General features: G+C 45.7%; 1 protein-coding gene across 1 annotated transcript in view; it reads left to right on the forward strand.

Moving 5' to 3' along the window:
• The window catches only part of DDX10 (DEAD-box helicase 10), an 81,075-nt gene that overhangs the window by 20,616 nt on the left and 40,801 nt on the right, over window positions 1-19,658 (forward strand). Inside the window, exons 8-9 of the mRNA XM_056858882.1 lie at window positions 1,306-1,468; window positions 4,051-4,135. Of these exons, the coding sequence (XP_056714860.1) occupies window positions 1,306-1,468; window positions 4,051-4,135 (248 nt within the window). The remainder of the gene's footprint in view (window positions 1-1,305; window positions 1,469-4,050; window positions 4,136-19,658) is intronic.

A 19,658-nucleotide genomic window follows, 5' to 3' on the forward strand; every position in this document is an offset into this window, starting at 1 on the left:
CAGTATTGTCTACTCAGACTGGCAGCGGCTCTCCAGGGTCGCAGGCAGAGGTCTTTTACATCACCTACTCGCCCAGTTTCTTTAACTGGAGATGCCGGGGATTGAACCTGGGACCTTCTGCATGCCAAGCAGATGCTCTACCTCTGAGTCATGGCCCCTTCAGCTGTGACTTGACAGCAATAATAATAATAAAACACCCAATATTCAATGCAATATGAAGGGGGTGGGAGGGAAAAAAACTGCCCACAATTTTTCTGATAAACTGCAACTGTCGTACCCTCTGTTACAGATCGGGCAGCCCATTCCTAAGGGGGGGTTAGGCAGCACCCAGAGGCGGTGCAGCTGCACCACCTCTGGGTGCTGCCTAACCACCCCCCTTAGGAATGGAATGGGCTGCCCGTTCTGTATCCAGAACGTTCTGTATTCCAGCGCCCCGCTGAAGCAAAACTCCTGTCCTTACCTGCAAGCCCCATGGAACCGCTCCGTAGCGTTCACTGGGCTATGCCACCATCTTCGGTGGCATAAACTTGAGTTAGGGCAGAGGGGGCATTCGGAAGTGGTGTAGAGGCAGCTCTGCCCCTGGGAACGCCCCCCTGGATGCTGGCGCGGGGGGGGGGGTTGTGCTGTTGGAGCTCTGCCGGGAGGCTGTACTGGCTCCTGAGCCCCGGGCTGCGGTGCTGCTCCCCCAGGGCCGGCGTAAATTGCCCATGGCTGACGTCCATGCCGATTTGCATGGCGTAAGTGGCATGGACGCCGGCGTAGGGGTCATGCCGTTTCCTGTGTGACTCCGCCCCCCTTCAGGGTTACACACTTAGTCCTCTTTTTCTAGTCTCTTGGAATAATTATCGTATGTTATCAATGACAGGTCTTCTGTGTAATGTGCGTTTTGGCCCTTAATAGACTGCATTGTTTGTGGTGCTTTAAAGGTAAAGATAGTCCCCTGTGCAAGCACCGGCTCATTCCTGACCTATGGGGTAATGTCACATCCCGACTTTTACTAGGCAGACTATGTTTACGGCATGGTTAGCCATTGCCTTACCCAGTCATCTGTGCTTTACCCCCAGCAAGCTGGGTACTCATTTTACCGACCTCGGAAGGATGGAAGGCTGAGTCAACTTGAGCCGGCTACCTAAAACCGACTTCCGTCGGGATTGAACTCAGGTCGTGAGCAGTGCTTTTGACTGTAGTACTGCAGCTTCCCACTCTGCACCACAGGGCTCTTTGTGGTGCTTTACAAAGTACAATAATCAGAAGACAGGCCCTTGATGTAAAGAACTGACAAGCAAAATTGTTTCTGGTTTCCAGGTTCAATACCTGTTCAGAATGTTCTGCCGCCTTCGTCCTGGCCTGCCCGTCCTGGCTCTTCACGGCAAACAGCAGCAGATGAAAAGAATGGAAGTCTATAACGATTTTGTGCGCAAGAAATCAGCAGTTCTCTTTGCTACGGATATTGCCTCTCGGGGGCTGGGTGAGTAGTTTCAAGTACTTATACGTCCAGCAACCTGGAAAAGTACTTAAGCTTTATTTCTCTGATTGGGGTGGGGGGAGCCATGCTAGTCTGCTGCAGCTAAAGTTTTTTTAAAAAAACACCTCTTGGGGAACCTCAAAGACTAATAAGTTTATTGCGACGAAAAACCTTTGTGAGCCTTGAGCCCCCTTCGTCAGACGCACAATTTAGTGCGATCCTGTGAGAGTGTGGCTGAGTACAATCCTGCCTTTTAATTTCTTTTGAGTTGGAGCCAAAGGACCTTGAAGGGAACTTGTGACAGACACTAGGGGCTGTCCTGCCCCCGAGAGGTGAAACAACCATTCAGCTGTTTTGATACCTGAACCTATTGGAGTGTTGCTATTAGAGTGCTAGTCTCCTTCCAGAGGGGTGTTGAGGCCTGACTGAGGGAGAGGGCAGGCAAAAACGGGGAATTGTCTCAAGCAAGGGAGTGGTCAATTTTGTGTGTAGCTCTGCCTGGCAGAGTGGTTGAACTCAACCACAGGAAGAGGATAGAGCTGTGAAACCTGTCTCTGGTGATAAGTAGACCTAGTAATTACAAGCTTTGAAGAGAATTCAGCACATAACCTGTCTGCCAGTCTATTTTCGAGTTCAGTTCAAGGTACTGGTTTTTAAAGCCCTTCACGACCTGGATCATATGAATTTAGAGGATCGTCTGCTTCTGTGTGTACGTATGTGCTAACTACGGTCATCAGACAGCTATCTGTTGGCTATCCCACCACCTAGGGTGGCCCATCTGGCACCAACCAGAGCCCGGGCCTTTTCCATAATGGCTCCTGCTCTGTGGAATGGGCTCCCTGAACAGGTGAGGGGAGACCCCTCCTTGGAGATCTTCAGAAGGTTCTACAAGGCCTTCCTGTTTGCCAGGGCTTGGATGAGGTTTGAATGGCAGGCATCTTTTATGGTGGGGGGAGAGATCTGGGATCTGCTATTTTATTTTTGGTTTTAACGAATATTATTGTAAACTGCCTTGAACCACTAGGAAAGGCGGGATATAAATGTTTTAATACATAAATAAGTAAATGGATCTTTATTGTTTGATTAAACCTCCCGCTTCAGTGATCTCTGTCTTCTTCAGGGCCAATACAAAACTTACCTCACCACAGCGAGCCAAAGTCTTTACGTTTGTTACCCGAAGAACGTCTTGTAACTGAAGGGAAGGCTTATATCTCAAAACCAAGCAGGTTTTCCAAATTCATCAGAGAGGCAGTGTGGATCCCCTTGATTTCAAGAAAGGGCCTATCCCAGACCTCCACTCAGAATGTGTCTTTCCTTCTTACTGCCACCCTCTGTGCTCCCTGAAAAGTGGCTCCTGGGAGTTGTGAGGCCCTCAATCCTGCTCCAGGCTGAGGTCCACAAAACAAGGTTTTGCAGCAAAGGCTGAGGGTAAACTGAGGCCTTAAATACTCCCGCAGGGAGGTGGAGATGCACCGCGCACCCCTCTGGGAGCAGACTACTAGATCTTAAAGGTGCTGCTCCTGGTTATGGTAGCAAGCGTTCCAGCAAGGTTGGAGTGGTTGAGGGGTTTTTTGAGGCCTGAGGGGGGGGGGGTCAGTTGGAGAGAGACCTCGGGTGCTGTAATCGACTGTGGGATAAAAGGGTTCAGGGTCTGAACCAGAGGGCAGGGCTGTATCTCAGGGTTGAGGGGGATGGGTCAGACTCCTGAGGCTCTTCTTGTTCACCAGAAGTGTTCTTTGAGGTATCTTATCTGCCTCCTTCTGTATGGTGTCGTCAGGTGTTCAGCACCCTCCTCATCTGAGTCTTTGGCCCCTTTGCCTTGAGGAGTCCGTACTCTAATCCATGACACCCTCAGGAACAGTTTGGGTGAGAAGGGAAGGGGAAATTGGCAAAATTTGTACTCATCCCTGTTCCCGTCTTGGAACCGACCTTCTGTTTTAAGAAATGTGTATCTTGCCTCCTGTTGTTAAAATAACTTCCAAAGCAGCTTACATCAGTTCACTATAAAAATAAAGATAGGGTTAAAATAATAAAAATGAATCAATAAAAGGTAGAAAGCAAGAAGTTGTAAAAACGGCTCATAAGAACAGTCATAACAGAAGTTAATTCAAAGATCAAGGAAAGAGAGCAACTGGGCGAACAGACAGCTAAAGCTATAAATAATGTACAAATAAAACTTAAAAATAGTGCTAAGTTGTATGTTTGGGTGAAGGATGGTTCTTAGCTCTGGAAAGGTTTAAAACCACTGGTTTAAATAATGAAAAATTGTTAAAGAATTAAAAATTTAACATTTATAAAACACAAGTAGTCTGTCTATCCACGTCAAATATAAAATTACATTCTCTTTCACCATCATTACTTAGGAATTGAAGAAACCATTAATTTTAGTCTTACCTGACGGAGATATGATATATGTGATTAATTTGACTTTGTCTCTTTAAATTGAGTGTCTCTAAAATGGATCTGAAGTATAGAACTTGTAGCAGGCAATACTGCCAGATGAGAAGCCTCTTCCACCTTTTATTTGTATGGGGGAATAACTTTAAATGTTTTCTGATTTCAAGACCTTTTGCCTCCCTTCACAGATTTCCCTGCAGTGAATTGGGTCATTCAGTTTGACTGTCCAGAGGATGGAAATACCTATATTCACAGAGTTGGAAGAACGGCCAGGTATGTTTTGTAATTTCCTGTGGTTCACTGTTTTATTTATTTATTTTGAAAATTACAATGCTACCTGTGGAGAAATGCCCTCCACCAAGAATTCATTCCAGTATTTCAATCATTGGGACCACACCCCGTGAGTTCTCAGGAACCCAGCGGCAAACTAGAAGCTGGCAGAAAGGAGCGGGTCACACATGAACACAAGAAGCTGCCTTATACTGAATTGGACCCTTGGTCTGTTGAAGTCACTACTGTCTACTCAGACTGGCAGCAGCTCTACAGGGTCTCAGGTGGAGGTCTTCCACATCACCTACTTACCTGGTCCCTTTAACTGGAGATGCCGGGGATTGAACCTGGGACCTGCTGCATTCCAAGCAGATGCTCTACCACTGAGCCACAGCCTCTCGAAGGAAGGAGCCATCAAGCTCCGAGCACAAAGTACTCTTGGTTATCCTAATGACTGGTTGAAGTAGGACTTGCTAGTAAGTCACACCTAGAACCATAAAGCTGGGAAGACTAGAGTAATAGAACAAAAGCTCTTTCTTTGGGACTGGAAGGTCATCCCAAGGAGGGAGGGAGAAAGACAAGTTATTTAAACTCAGGAGATGTAGAAGAAACTCCCTCTAGCTTCTAGCTCCTGAGATGGGCACAAGCCATGAAGGGCCACGATTATACCTAGGGACTCCATCATGTCCACATGGCCAGGGACAACAGAGATAAGACCCAGCCATGAGAACTTTATAGTATTTTATTATTTACATAGTGAGCCGTCTTGATTTCCTATAAGGTAGAAAGGCAGCTAATAAATGTTTTAAATAAATTAGTAATCAAAACTAAAAATGAACTTCCAAGCTTCTACAATTTCAAGTAAAGCCAGCCTATCCTAATTAACATTTAGGATAAGTTGTGAGTGTAGGGAAAGGGAACTGTGTATTTTCCCGGTTACTTTGTTCCCCTGCTGAGTCTGAATGCTTGAACAGAACATGTGTATCTTTTTATTCATTTATTCATTAAACTTCCTTATATTTTGAATGCTCTAAACACAGTCTCTGGAAAAACACCACTCTTATTTGGCCATATTTATTTATTTATACCCCACCCTTTCCTGGTGAGGCTGGGCTCAGGGTGGCTTACATCAACAAAGCAAAACAATAAATAAATAGGTAAAATACAAGATTAAAACATTATATTTAAAATCGTAAATCCTGATCTGGCACAAAATGGTGCCCTAACTATACTCCCACCTCACATATAATTTAAACCAATATTCATCACTGATATAGGGGGAGTCATCACTGATATATCTGAGGTGTGTTAACTGGGAGGGGCGGTGAGTAATCTCACCATCCCTGGTGAGCTTGAAAGTATGAAGATGCAATAGATTGCCTCAGCTTTTGCTTGTAGAACTGTAGCAAGGAGGTGTTACAAATAGGCGGAGCCTCTAAATGGTAGTGCAAGTACAGTGATAGGTAAATGGCTCCATTTGGCAGGAGATACACTCAGAGTTGTTGGCAGCAGCAGGTGGTACCAGTTTCTTTTGGCACCCCTGGGGAGCAGGGGGAAGGGGTGGTGGCACCAGGTGGAAACTTAGAGCAGCTGTGGGTTTTTCTGACCTCCTGAGGGCCAACTGAAAGGAACAAGGAAGAGTTTGCAAGTTTTTTACTTCACACCACCTCTCCTGAGAACCTGACTGAGGAAGCTTGTTGAAGCATACTTGTTAACAGATTGCAGAAAACTCCCTCAGACTGTGTAAGAGAGATTAAACTATATTTGTGTTTAAAAATACAACTGGTTTACAAGAAACCCATCTTCCTTAATCTTGATCTGCTCTTAATAAGCACCCTGATGTCACACATTTTAAGGGAATGCCAAATATTAAATTCTGCTACAATTGTCATAACCCTGCAGGCGGACTTAAGGTATTAGCTTGAATTGCTTTTGCCTGTTTCTCATTCATTTTTATGGGGAAGTGGTCTTATTTTATTTTAGAAAATGAATATGCCTTGTTTCTGTTACTAGAAAGAGCATCCAAAGCATCTTAGTTTTATTGGTTGTTCTAAGTTGGATGATGTGTTTTATTGTTTTGCCAAAATTATCATCAGCCACCTCAGGCATGGCTATACGGAGACAACGAGATACAAATGTTTTAAATAAATAAATGCAAAGACAAGATAAAAGTGAACACAATGAAAGTTAATTAGCAAAGCAGCTCAAAATACTCATTTAAAAGTTCGTAAAACGGCAGCCAGTACAAAAACTCATAGATAAAGCAGCAGTGGATTTAACAGCTATAAAACAAGGAGTATATTGGCACTAACGGACAGCCGAGAAGATATCAAGAAGAAATGGGGTGGGATATAAAATCAGCAGATGCCCCCCAGAACAAAAAATTCCCGTCCAACATGGTGTGCTGAATGTGAGGGTTCAATGCAAACCTCCTTCGACAGTGAGCGCCACAGTCCAGAGGCTGAATTTGCTTATCTCTGCTCTCTGGCCAAATGCACTAAAACAGCATGGTAATCTTAGCTCATGCTCAAGCTTCAGTGGGTAGAGGCAGTACTTCAAGGTCTTTGGTTCTAATCTCAAAATATCACCCCCCTCCTGAAAATGTGGCTGAAAATTTCCACTATCTTAAAGTTCTGAGTTTTGACTGGGGGTACGGATCAAAAAGAGAGGAGAGCCCCATGGTACAGAGTGGCCAGCTGCAGTACTGCAGCCCAAACTCTGTTCACGACCTGAGTTGGATCCTGACAACTATCTATACTACCTATCTATGCTCCTAAAATCTCCCTCTTTGTCTTTGCTGCGCCTTTCTCCCTTCCTTTCTGATCATTGGGAAAAGGTTCTCTTAGCCAAAATGACTGCTGTTGTGATCCTGACAGAAGTTGGTTTCAGGTAGCCGCCTCAAGGTTGACTCAGCCTTCCATCCTTCCGAGGTCGGTAAAATGAGCACCCAGCTTGGTAAAGTGTTGGTGACTGGGGAAGGCAATGGCAAACCACCCCGTAAACATATTAAACATTGGGATGTGACGTCACCCCATGGGTCAGTAATGACCCAGTGCTTGCACTTTTACCATTATATGGTCAAAAAATCAGCATGAGTCCAAGTACAGAGAGGAGCGATATTTCTATATATCCAGGTTAATCCCCAAGCTTGCAGAAAATTTAAAATATTTTTAAAAAATGAATCTGGTGAGGGAGAGAGCTTAAAACTCACCCCAAATGCGTGTGCCTGTGCATATAGAAGGTTTTAAAAGGAGAGTGGACATGTTCATGGAAGAGAAGGGTATTCATGGGTACGAGTAAAAATGGATACTAGTCATGATGCATACCTATTCTCTCCAGTATCAGGGGAGCATGCCTATTATATTAGGTGTTGGGGAACACAGACAGGATAATGCTGCTGCAGTCGTCTTTTTGGGGGCTTCCTAGAGGCACCTGGTTGGCCACTGTGTGGACAGACTGCTGGGCCTGATGGACCTTGGTCTGATCCAACAGGGCCTTTGTGATGTTCTTAGTGGTGGATAGCTCTGTCAAGTTGCAGCTGATTTACAGTGACCCTGTAGGGTTTTCAAGACATGAGGCATCCAGTGCTGGTTTGCTGTTGCCACCTGTGCATATACTGCAGCTTTGAAAAAATAATAGTTGAGATCTTGCAAGGGCATGGTAGGCTTTGTGAGGTTCTTCAGCAACTCCATACAGCCAGGCTTTTTTGTTTTAAAGGAAGGAATGGATCTGGGGAGGGAGAGAAAGTGGTAGCGACAGGAGGGGTGAGAGGGAGGAGGGAAAAGCAGCCCTAGTGCAGGGGGGTTGAAAGAAAAGAGAAAACAACAGTGGGAGGGTTTGGGTGACTGGGAGGAAGAAAGCAGCAATGGTGGAGTTGGAGAAGGAAGAAGCAGGGATTTGGGGGATGGGGATGAGCAAGAGGAACCAGGAGGTGGGATGGGATTTCCCTTCCCCATGAGTGCTTGCAGGTCCTCCTCTTGTATTCTGTATTAATGGTAGGCTGAAGTTTATTGAGGTTTTAAAAACTGTGTACCTATATCCTGCTCTTACACAGGGCTCCAAGTAGTCTTCCATAAAAATTGCATATCAGATCTATCCCTGTGTAGCTTCTATAATGTTGCAGCATCCATTTGCAGATCCTCCATTGGGGTTGTAATACATGAAGCTGCCTTCAACTGAATCAGACCCTTGGTCCATCAAAGTCAGTATTGTCTACTCAGACCGGCAGCGGCTCTCCAGGGTCTCAAGCAGAGGTCTTTCACATCACCTACTTGCCTAGTCCCTTTACCTGGAGATGCCAGGGATTGAACCTGGGACTTTCTGCATGCCTAGCAGAGGCTCTACCACTGAGCCACGGCCCCTCCCCAAATACTCCCCAATACTTCTTTACACATAAATAATCTGTTGCAAAAAATTCAGATAGGCTCTTATTTTGGTTCACCTTACTCCTGAGATTGGGTATGTGTGTACATGCATCATGCTGCTTCTGAGACGCTTTATGTTTGCTTGGGTAGGATACTAAGCTCTTCATCTTCAATTTATTAAGCTTCTCATGCTTATGATGTTGAGCAAAGTGACAGCAGGAAGCGCCTAGAGACTTGGAAAACTGGGGTAGAGATGTAACATTTTGCATGTTTAAAGGCATGATTAAAATGCGTCCGAGTGTGCCTGCGTGAGTTTCTAAGAAAATGGAAATTTTAATAAAACCTGAAATATTTACTGTACTCACTTCTCCATCCATACCTAATATGAATTTGTTTTGGGATCTGGAAAACCATCCGTAAAGCAGACCTGCCCTGATAATTTATTGTGCATTTACATAAGAAACTCATGTTTGTAGAACTGGTTGGAAAACATGTTTATCTGGTGCATTTAACTGTGGATTTCTTTTCCCGTTTGTATCTTTTTAAAGTTCATGTTTGGGTTAGGTTGAGAGGACTGCGTGGCCGAATAGGAAAATCAGCCAAAATATCTGGGCTGGTGAGGCATGGCCCGACAAGTGACATTTATATCATATCCGGCCCTCGTAACAATTGAGTTTGATACCCCTGTTTTAAGTAGATATGTAATTCCTTTTGACTGCTTCATGCAAACTATGGGAATGACTAAGGGAACAATCTTAAGTAGGTTTACTCAGAAGTAAGACCCACTTTATTCAGTGGGGCATACTCCCAGGAAAGTGTTCTTAGGACCATTGTATATCATTGTATATCAAAACCTTTTGAGAAAATATGCAGTGTTTTGCAGAGTGATAAATAAATGGTAAATAAATAAATAAATGGATGTTACTTCCCTGCAGGATTTGTTCCCTACGGGTAACTGAAATTTCCAGCCTTTTTAGATGACCCAGCAGTCTTTCATTTAGAGCAGGATTTTTGTTACATCTGCCTGAGCATAGATTGGATTTCAGTGCCATTACAGTCTCTCTCAAAATGATTTTCCATAATTCAAGGCTAGAATAGTCTCATTTAGTTCTTGCCTTATTGAATTTTGGTAGTATTTATAACCGAAACGCGTGCTCTTTCAGCGCTTGCTGTTGAGTCATTGCAGAGGATATCTCCCTTATTGCATTGCCATAGTAATAAGCAATTTCTTCTTAAATATTTGCTGTTGAAATTTAAATTGCTTTTGTTACAGACTTGCTTCACATTTATAGCCTTTCCTCCTTCTAAGGATTTCTAAGCAGCCTGCTTGGGGGGTCTTGGGGGGCATAAGAACAGCCTTGCCCTCACAGGCCCAGGTCCGCTGAGCCAATCAGAAGTTCATAAGCTACTTCAAAAGGTGGTGGATCATCTTCTGTTGTTTATCCCAGCAACTAATAATCAGCGGTATACTGTCTCTGAACATGATGGTTCCACTTAACTATCTGTAAATTAATTACGCGCTGTATGAAGAAGTGCTCCTCTTTATCTGTCCTTAACCTTCTGCCAGTTCGTTTTCTTGGATAATCTGAAACTCTAGTATTACGTTGGCCATGTATGGGGTATTGGGTGCACCTAGTTCTGCAGAGGTATGGAAATGAAGCTGCACCAGGATCTTTGAAACTTCTTTGGATTTATACCACGATCCTATAAGCAATAGGTTGACTGTGATAGTATATGTAGTGGCTTGTGCTGATGTGTTAGTGTTGACATTAATATAATTATTGAACGGGAGGGGGCCAAAGGCCATTGAATCCAATCCCTTGTGGTGTAGCTGGTCTGTATAATGCCTCCCAGCAGATTAACCCGCAGTTCAGGATACAATGTACCACTAGCCGTGAACTGCAAAAGATTATTAGCAGCAAATTAGAAATCGCTGTCACAACTTAAGCTCTTTTTAAACGTGTCTTTTAAAACACCTTTTATGGTCTGTGGTCAATTCCGTGACATTTTGAACTGCTGAACGTTGTTTCAAGTTGTTTTTGTGCCCTCCTTTGTACTCACGCTGTGGTTTTTATGGCTTGCTTTTATACTTTTAAAAATGGTTTTGTTGTACCTGCGTGCTGCCCCATGCAGGTCTCAGGAGAGGCGTTATAAACATTTTCCTAAATAAACTAACTAATAATCATACCTTACCCAGTATGGTTGTTGACACTTCCATGAATGTACTCTACTGGTCTGGGGTATGTGTGAAGACTTCAACCTGCACTGTCTTGTTTCCTGTCAGGTTCACAGTATTGCTGACATCTGACCTTTAAGCAGATCGGTTACGTGCATAATTTGTCAACTTCTCATGAAACTCAAGTATGGGGTAGAAGTCTTTATGTACACCTGGAGAAATATGCGTACTGTCCTTTTAATAGAGGATTAATATATGCAAATGGTCAGATGGAACTTTTCATGGCATGGTTACATCAAAACTGACAGCATGTAAAATTAGAATCCTTATTTGGACAAATGACTGATAAAATGATTGTAAATTGGCTAGCTTTAGCCCTTGCCCATTTTTTCTGCTTACGTTGAATTTTCATTAAAAGTGTTAACGTGATGTTAGAGAATTGTCTAAACAAGTTTGAAACAACCCAAATAATGTTGGAACTCAAGAATGCTGTAAGTTATACCTTCAATTATTGTATTATTGGTCTTTCTAACAACTCTGCATGCTCTTGTTATGAGGTTGCAGCTCTTGAATGCAGCAGAGATCAGCAAGTGAGGAAGTGGTGTACTTCTTTTCTTTAAAACTTAATAAAAACTAAATTGACAGTTTAGCAGCCATTAAGGAAGTTAGAGATAATTAGAAAGTTTCATGGGCCATGTAAGTTCATAACTCGTAGAAGGAAAGCTAAATTAAATGCTTTACTTAATTAGGAGCCTGTGTGCCCACAGTAATTAGAATTGGGTGGACAGGCTACTGTTTAAGTCTGAAGTTATTAGATCTATGTGCAAAATTAACTAAAATCTTTCTGTGCGTTTTTAGAATGGGAGGATTTGGTGTCTTATAACATCACATCAGAACATTATGCTCCAGTTGTTCATGTTTACTGAGGACAGTATCTGAAACCTGTCCTGGTAAATCACTGAGCCTATATTGTTTTTTGGGGAAGCTTTTAAAATATAGCTAGTACGTGTACATGCACGTTAGACTGCATTGGCTTCCTTTTTTCTCTCCTTCCCCTCCAAGGATTTATGGCTTAGGTAGGAAATGATGTTGATACTTGAGTTACAGGTGTGGCCATTTGAGGTTAAGTATTCTGTTAAAGATTCTTATTTTCCTTGTAAAGAAATGTGCAGGCAGTTAATGAATATACGCTGCTGTAGAGCCTGGGCATTGCAGGGTGAATGAATGAAAGCATAAGGCAGAGCGTGGCCTGCAGCAATGTGGAGCAGTGGATGCTTGGTGTGGGAAAAATGGCTATTATAAACATTATTGATTTCTTTTATTTTTTTTTAAATCTTGATTCTTATTCCCAGAATGGGCTCATGAACAGATGAAGCTGCCTTATGCTGAACCAGAGCCTTGGTCCATCAAAGCCAGTATTGTCCACTCAGACTGGCAGTTGCTCTCCAGGGTCTCAGGCAGGGGTCTTTCACATCACCTACTTGCCCAGTCCCTTTAACTGGAGATGCCAGGGATTGAACCTGGGACCTTCTGCGTGCCAAGCAGAGGCTCTCCAACTGAGCCACGGCCCTTCTCATAGGGAATCAAAATCTAATCCAAATTAAAGTTAAATAAAAAATGTCTCTTGGGCAGGCAATTCTCAGCTGAAGGGGGATTCAGGCATGATGGAGGGAGTATCTAGTTACTTCCTACCCTCCCCACGGCCGCATTAATGGCACTTGAAAACTGGAGGATGGGTCTGTAAGTTGGACCTGTGTCTGCGCACAGAGGAGGGTAAAATTGGTACTAGCCAGATCTGCCTGGTGTTGTGTCGCGATTAGGGTGTTGGACCAGGCTGTGGGAGACACAGGTTCAAGTCCCCACACTGTCATGGAAACTTGCTGGATGATGGTAGAAGAAGAAGAGTTGGTTTTTGTATGCCAACTTTCTCTACCACTGAAGGAAGATAAAATTGGCTGACAATCAATTTCCCTTCCCCTCCCCACAACAGACACCCTGTGAGGTTATTGGGACTGAGAGAGCTCTTAATAGAACTGTGACTGGCCCAAGGTCACCCAGCTGGCTTCGTGTGGAGGAGTGGGGAAACAAATCCAGTTCACCAGATTAGCCTCCGCCGCTCATGTGGAGGAGCGGGGAATCAAACCCGGTTCTCCAGACCAGAGTCCCCCAAACCACTGCTCATAACCACTACACCATGCTGGCTCTACACCACAGTAGGCAGATCACTTTCTCTCTCAGCCTAACCTGCCTTAAACAGTGGTTGCTGTGAGGATAAAGTGGAAGATGAGGTGTATTGCCCTGAGGTGCTTGGTAGAAGCATCAGATAAAAATGTATGAGGGTAGGGAAATGTATGAGCCCCGTGGCGCAGAGTGATAAGCTGCAGTCCTGCAGTCAAAAGCTCTGCTCATGACCTGAGTTCGATCCCGACGGAAGTTGGTTTCAGGTAGCCGGCTCAAGGTTGACTCAACCTTCCAGCCTTCTGAGGTCGGTAAAATGAGTACCCAGCTTGCTGGGGGGTAAAGGGAAGATGACTGGGGAAGGCACTGGCAAACCACTCCGTAAACAGTCTGCCTAGAGAACGTTGGGACGTGACGTCACCCCATGGGTCAGGAATGACCCGATGTTTGCACAGGGGACCTTTACCTTTAGGGAAATGTAGCACTGTTTATTTATTCAGCTTGTTAACACTTTCGATTATTGGGGGGGGGGGAGTTTGGATTAATTTGGAAGTTAAATCACAAGTTCAGTGGTTAATGGTATAATTGGTTTTGTGGAATTTTAGAGGGGCCGTGTCTCAGTGGTAGAGCATCTGCTTGGCATGAAGAAGGTCCCAGGTTCAATCCTAGGCATCCCCAGTTAAAGGGACCAGGCAAGTAGGCGATGTGAAAGACCTCCGCCTGAGACCCTGGAGAGCCGCTGCCAGTCTTAGACAGAACTGACTTTGATGGACCTTGATGGTCTGATTCAGTATAAGGCAGCTTCATGTGTTCTTTTAAAATGTGCAGGAAAGAGTTCCGCTGGTTTCTTATCAGTATTTGCTCTTCATCCACCCACCCCACCCCCGGTGCCCTTTTTTTGTAGACTTCAACACACAGGTCAACACTAACATTTTGCTGACCTTTATTCGTGGAGGACTGTAGGAAGGGAATATCTTTGAATGTGTGAAGCTGCCCTATACCATCATGCCACTGTTTATACTGACAGGCAGCGGCTCTCCAGGGTCTCCGGCCCAGAAAGGTCTTTTGCGTCCTGAGAGCCTTTAAACCGGAGATGCCAGTCCAGGCAGGCGTTTTTTAAAACTAAATAAATAATATTTTGTATAATATATTGGAATATAATGCCACTAGAGGACAGCAGTAGTTAGCTTTCATTTTTGAAAGGCCACGCTAATGTTTTTTTATCTGACTGAAGGATGCAGCACGTTAAATTTTGCAGTGCACTTTTAAAAATGCTTTCATTTGTAGACCTAAAAAGCACCAAGTGGATGCAGTGTTTTATGATAAAGTGCATAAGTTATGTGATGGTGTTTGTAAAACTGGATATTGGCCGTATATAATGTTGTTTTGTAAAATGTTGTTAGCTGACTTAAGGACAAAAGAAGAGTCCTTCTGGATCAGACCAGTGGTCCATCTAGGCCTGCCTCCTGTCTTACACAGTGGCCAACCAGTGTCTTGATGGCTCCGGTGGTACTTTTTTTTTTTTTAAAGGGTACAAAGATCAGGGATTGGCTGTGGCTCCCTGTCAGGGGTGTACTTAAAGTCAAACTGGGGTTTGTTACTGCTGTGTGTTGAAACGGAGGCTCTCATTGCTGGAAGCCGGCCTGCCAATGAGCTGAAGTCATTAGTGAAGAATTCTTACATCGGAGAAAAGGGTTGGGAAGATTGGTAGCACTGATCTTTGCATCCAGTCGTAAGGCTACTGGTAAAAATGGATACTAGTCATGATGTATGTCTGTTATTTCCAGGATCAGAGGAGCATGTCTATTTTATTAGGTGCTATGGAACACAGGCAGGGTGATACTGCTGCAGTTGCCTTGTTTGTGGGCTTCCTAGAGGTTGGCCACTGTGTGAACAGACTGCGGGACTTGATGGACCTTGGTCTGATCCAGCATGGCTTTTCTAAGGCCTACATAGCAGTGTACCATAACCAGAAGCTATAACAATAAGGTTTCTTATTATGTGTGTTATTTATTTATGTAGGTATTTATAACCCACTTTCCCCCACTATAATTAATTTAAGTGCTATCAAATTGCAACTGACTTATAATGAACTCTCAAGGGGTTTTCCAGGCAAGAGGTGAGCAATGGTGGCTTGCCATTGCCTTCCTCTGCATAGCAGCCCTGGTGGCTTCCCATCCAAATACTAACCATGGCCAACCTTCTTAGCTTCCGAGCTCTGATGAACTTGGGCTACTCTGTGCTATTCAGGCTGCTTTTCTACCCTACGGGGAGACCCAAAGCAGCTTACAATACCATTTCCCCTCCTTCATTTTATCCTTGCAACAGGAACCCTGTGAGGATGAGAGAGTAACAGCCCATTCCTGAGAATTGGGCCGAAGGTTTTGTGGAGGCAGCGTGACCTCGCCGCCAGCGTAAGTACATGTAAACGCGTGTTTACACGCACTTATGCTGGCGGCGAGGCCGTTCCCGGCGGTGACAGAGCGCCGCAGGATCCCTCCTCCCCCCTCTGCCGGCGTGGCCTCTCTGTGGCGCCGGCAATGGTGTGGAGAGGCCATGCCGGCGCAGGGGGCGTTCCGGGGGCGGGGCGGGGCCAGCGGTGCTGCGCCTGCTATTTATCAGGCGCAGCCTCACTGTTTTCAGTGGGGCTTTTGGCCCCGTTCAAAACAAAGCCGCAAAACGGCTTTTTTTGTTTTCCCGGCCTGCTTGAATCGGCTCAGGAGGAGGCGCTGCTGCGCCTCTTCCCCATCGACTCAGCACGCCGTCACCTCAGGAATGGGCTGTAACTGACCCAAGGTCCCCCAATGAGCTTCCGTGGCAGAGAACAGATTCAAACCTGGGCCCCCTAGCCTGACACTAACCACTTCACAACACTAGCGCCCGCAGGGGCACACAAAGGGGAGTTTTCTAGTTCTTCTTTGTGCCTTTTTGCACAGAATGATTGAGGCGCTCTTAGCATCAAGTGCTACTTTAACTTTCCTTTCCTTCTTAGCTCCCATGAGCCACTGGTCTTGAGCAGTTAATGGGGAGTTTTAAAAAAATATTTCTTTAAGGAAAATATGGTGCAGAGATACTTGGCCACTGCCAGTATCATACTTGGATCTCTGTGTGTGTGTGTGTGTTAAGTGCCGTCAAGTCGCTTCTGACTCATGGCGACCCTATGAATGAAAGTCCTCCAAAATGTCCTTTCTTTGACAGCCTTGCTCAGATCTTGCAAATTGAGGGCCGTGGCTTCCTTTATTGAGTCCATCCATCTCTTGTTGGGTCTTCCTCTTTTCCTGCTGCCCTCAACTTTTCCTAGCATGACTGTCTTTTCCAGTGACTCTTGTCGTCGCATGATGTGACCATAATATGATAGCCTCAGTTTAGTCATTTTAGCTTCTAGGGTAAGCTCAGGCTTGATTTGATCTATAACCCACTGGTTTGTTTTTTTGGCAGTCCATGGTATCCATGGACCTCTATCCACCAGCAAAAAGGGGACTATTTTATCACCTATTATGGTGGTGGGTAGTTTCGTTAAAATAGGAGTAATCCATTGGCCACGTTGGAGTTTGAAATGGGGACACTCCAGCATCACGTGAGAAAGCGTATCAATTTTCTTCATGTTACATGAGCAAAGTCTTTCTGAGTAGGGTTAATTGCTGTACCTTCCATTTAGCACTGTGTTCAGACTAGCAAGCATAAAGGCTTGGAGAATCAGGCGCTACTGATCATCCATCACCAGAGAGGGTGGCATTGGGACATTAATGCAGTGGTGCAGTTCCAGGTTTAAGAGAGTGTGGGAGCATCTCAGCAAGATTCAGAGTGTTGCTGGTAGATATTCTCAGGGTTATGTTGCACAAAACAAACGAACTGGCCCTGTGTTGGCGAGAGTTTCTGTGGTTTTAAATTCTTCAAAATAACTAACTATAGCAATGGTATCCCCCCTCCCCCCACCACTTTATTTTAAAGCAAACAGTGCAGGTTCATGCATACCTAGTGTGTGTGTTAAGTGGTGTCAAGTCGCTTCCGACTCATGGCGACCCTATGAATCAAAGTCCTCCAAAATGTCCTATCTTTGACAGCCTTGCTCAGGTCTTGCAAACTGAGGGCTGTGGCTGAGTCAATCCATCTCTTGTTGGGTCTTCCTCTTTTCCTGCTGCCCTCAGCTTTTCCTAGCATGGCTGTCTTTTCCAGTGACTCTTGTCGTCTCATGACGTGACCAAAATACGACAGCCTCAGTTTAGTCATTTTAGCTTCTAGGGTCAGTTCAGGCTTGATTTGATCTATAACCCACTGATTTGTTTTTTTTTTTTTTGGCAGTCCACAGTATCCGTAACACTCTCCTCCAACACCACATACCTAGTACATGAGTCTTTTAGTTGTTCCACATGTGTTAATGTAACAGAGCTGGCCAGTTGATATCGCTGATTTTGAGGAATGGGTTTCCTAGGGCCTGAAAAAAACAACAACCAGATGTGCGCAATAACCCTTATGTATATAGTACATGCTAGCCTGCAAGCAAAGCTGTACAGCTCACTTAAAGCTCCTGTGGGTAATAATTTCAGCTGCCTTAAGCATCCAAACTAATGAAACCCAGGCATACAATGCTCAATAGACCCATAATACATAGATTTGGACGTTTGTCCACCCTTGGTTTTGAATGCTCAAACAGCTCATTGTGTTAGCTTGACCAAGCGTTTTAACGTTTATTAGGCAATTGCCTGTAATAAAAAAAAAGCCGTTCATACTTGGCAAATCCTTTTCTTTCTTAAAGTGCTGTCGTGTGCAGTGTTTTCAGAATGGGTGTGTGTGTCACCCATCTGAAACAAACAGTTTCTGGTTAATTGAAACTGATAGAAAGACGCGGTCTGGTTTTGGACTTTGTGTGTGTGCTTTGAAACATCGTTGGAGACGAACCATCTGCTGTTAAATGGACTGGATAATTATCCAGTTGTGTTTACATATCTTTTGCATATTGCCAAAGTTTAGCCACAGCAACTTTGGGAGGATTTTGAATGGTGACAGGTTGAAGTAGGAGATCTTTAGTGCTAAAATTTGCACAGTTCCATGCCGTGCTTGCAGAATGCAAGGCAATCTTTTTTTGGGGGGGGGGAAGTCTATTGCATCAATTTCAGTGAAGTGAGAGGCGTCCCACACCTACTCAGTCCATGTGTTGTTTCAGAGATGACTGAAGCTATATCAGTGCTGTGGTTTTGCTTTCCTGGAGATTAGGAACCTTCAGACATCATTGCCACAGGCAAGCATGTCGCTTATTCTCTTATCTCTGGAGCCCAACGAACGATGAGGCCTCTCCCTGAAATTAGTCTGTGTCTCAGACTAGACCCGTGTTGGCGAACCTATGGCACACGTGCCATAAGTGGCATGCTGAGCCCTCTCTGTGGGCACGTGCGGAGCCGTCGCGTCTGCCCCCTCCTCCACCCCTCCTCGCAAGTTTCCGCCACGCCGCAGCCAACTTTGTCGCGAGGTGGAGGCGAGGCGGCAAGCTTGCAGTGCGAACGGCTGGGTAGCCCTTGGGGCCGAGCATGAGCGGCTGGTGGTGGCAGCGGGTCCGGAGAGGCGCCTGGGTGGGGTGGCGGCGCTGCTGCTGAGGCGGAGCGGGGCGGCGGGAGGCATATGGCTTGCGGTGGGGCGGCTCTTCCACCAGCTGGGGTGGTGCCCCCGCCTGCGCCGCCGCTGTGGTACCACAAGGACCTGAGCCGGGCGGCGGCAGCCGAGGAGCTGCTGGCTCGGGCTGGCTGCGACGGCACCTTCCTGGTGCGCAAGAGCGTGGCCGGCACCTTCGCCCTCTGCCTGCTGTGAGTGGCCCTGGCCCCTTGGAGGCCGGGGGAAGAGGGGTTTCTCTCCCCCCCCCGGTAGGCTGCGCTGTGATCGGCGGCAGCGAGTTGGGAATCGCTCCTCCCCTTTCCCTCCCCTCCCCTCGGAGCCCCCCTGAGTCGGGAGCTGCTGACATTGGCACTCGGCGATAAATAAGTGGGTTTTGGGTTGCAGTTTGGGCACTCGGTCTCTAAAAGGTTCGCCATCACTGGACTAGACATTAGGAAGAATGTCCATCTAGACCAGGGGTCGGTAAACTCATTAGTCAAAAGAGCCAAATATCAACAGTACAACGATTGAGATTTCTTTTGAGAGCCAAATTTCTTAAGCATTAAACTATATAGGTAGGTACACTGTTTATTAACTTAATAACCTTTAATTAAAGTTTTAAGTCTTAATTAAACTATAGGTACACTGAATAAAACTTGATATCATACTTAATAGTGATCTTATTTATTGATAAAAAAGCCTATTGGTAGACCTGGCCTCCGGCTGAGTCCCATTGGGAGGCCAGGTCTACCCATTGGCTTTCTTGGCAGTATACCTGGCCTCCGGAGGCCCATAGAAGCCAATGGGTAGACCTGGCCTCTGAAGGGGGACTTTTTCCCCTCCTCGGAGTCCAGGTCTACTGCCAAGAAAGCCAGTGGGTAGACATGGCCTCCCAATGGGACTCAGCCGGAGGCCATGTCTACCAAAGGAAGCCCGCCCTGCCCAACAGCTGATAGGTGGCCGGGCCGGGCCAGGGACTGCCGAGCCGCCCTCCCAGCAATCGCGCGGCTAGAGGGGAGGGGAGACTTTAGCCTCCCAACCATTGAGGACAAGGGCAAGGGGGACCCGGCCATTCTCCATGGCGGTGGGGGGGAGAGACAGCTCGCCCGCTCGCCTGCTCTCTCTCTCTCGCTCTCTCAGGCGCGCCGGCTCTGCAGCCCAGCTGCCGGCGTGAGCGGGCGCGAGAGCAGGGGCTCCGAACCAAGTTCGGAGAGCCGCACTC

This window comes from Euleptes europaea, chromosome 12, assembly GCF_029931775.1.
Source record: "Euleptes europaea isolate rEulEur1 chromosome 12, rEulEur1.hap1, whole genome shotgun sequence".
Lineage (NCBI taxonomy): Eukaryota > Metazoa > Chordata > Lepidosauria > Squamata > Sphaerodactylidae > Euleptes > Euleptes europaea.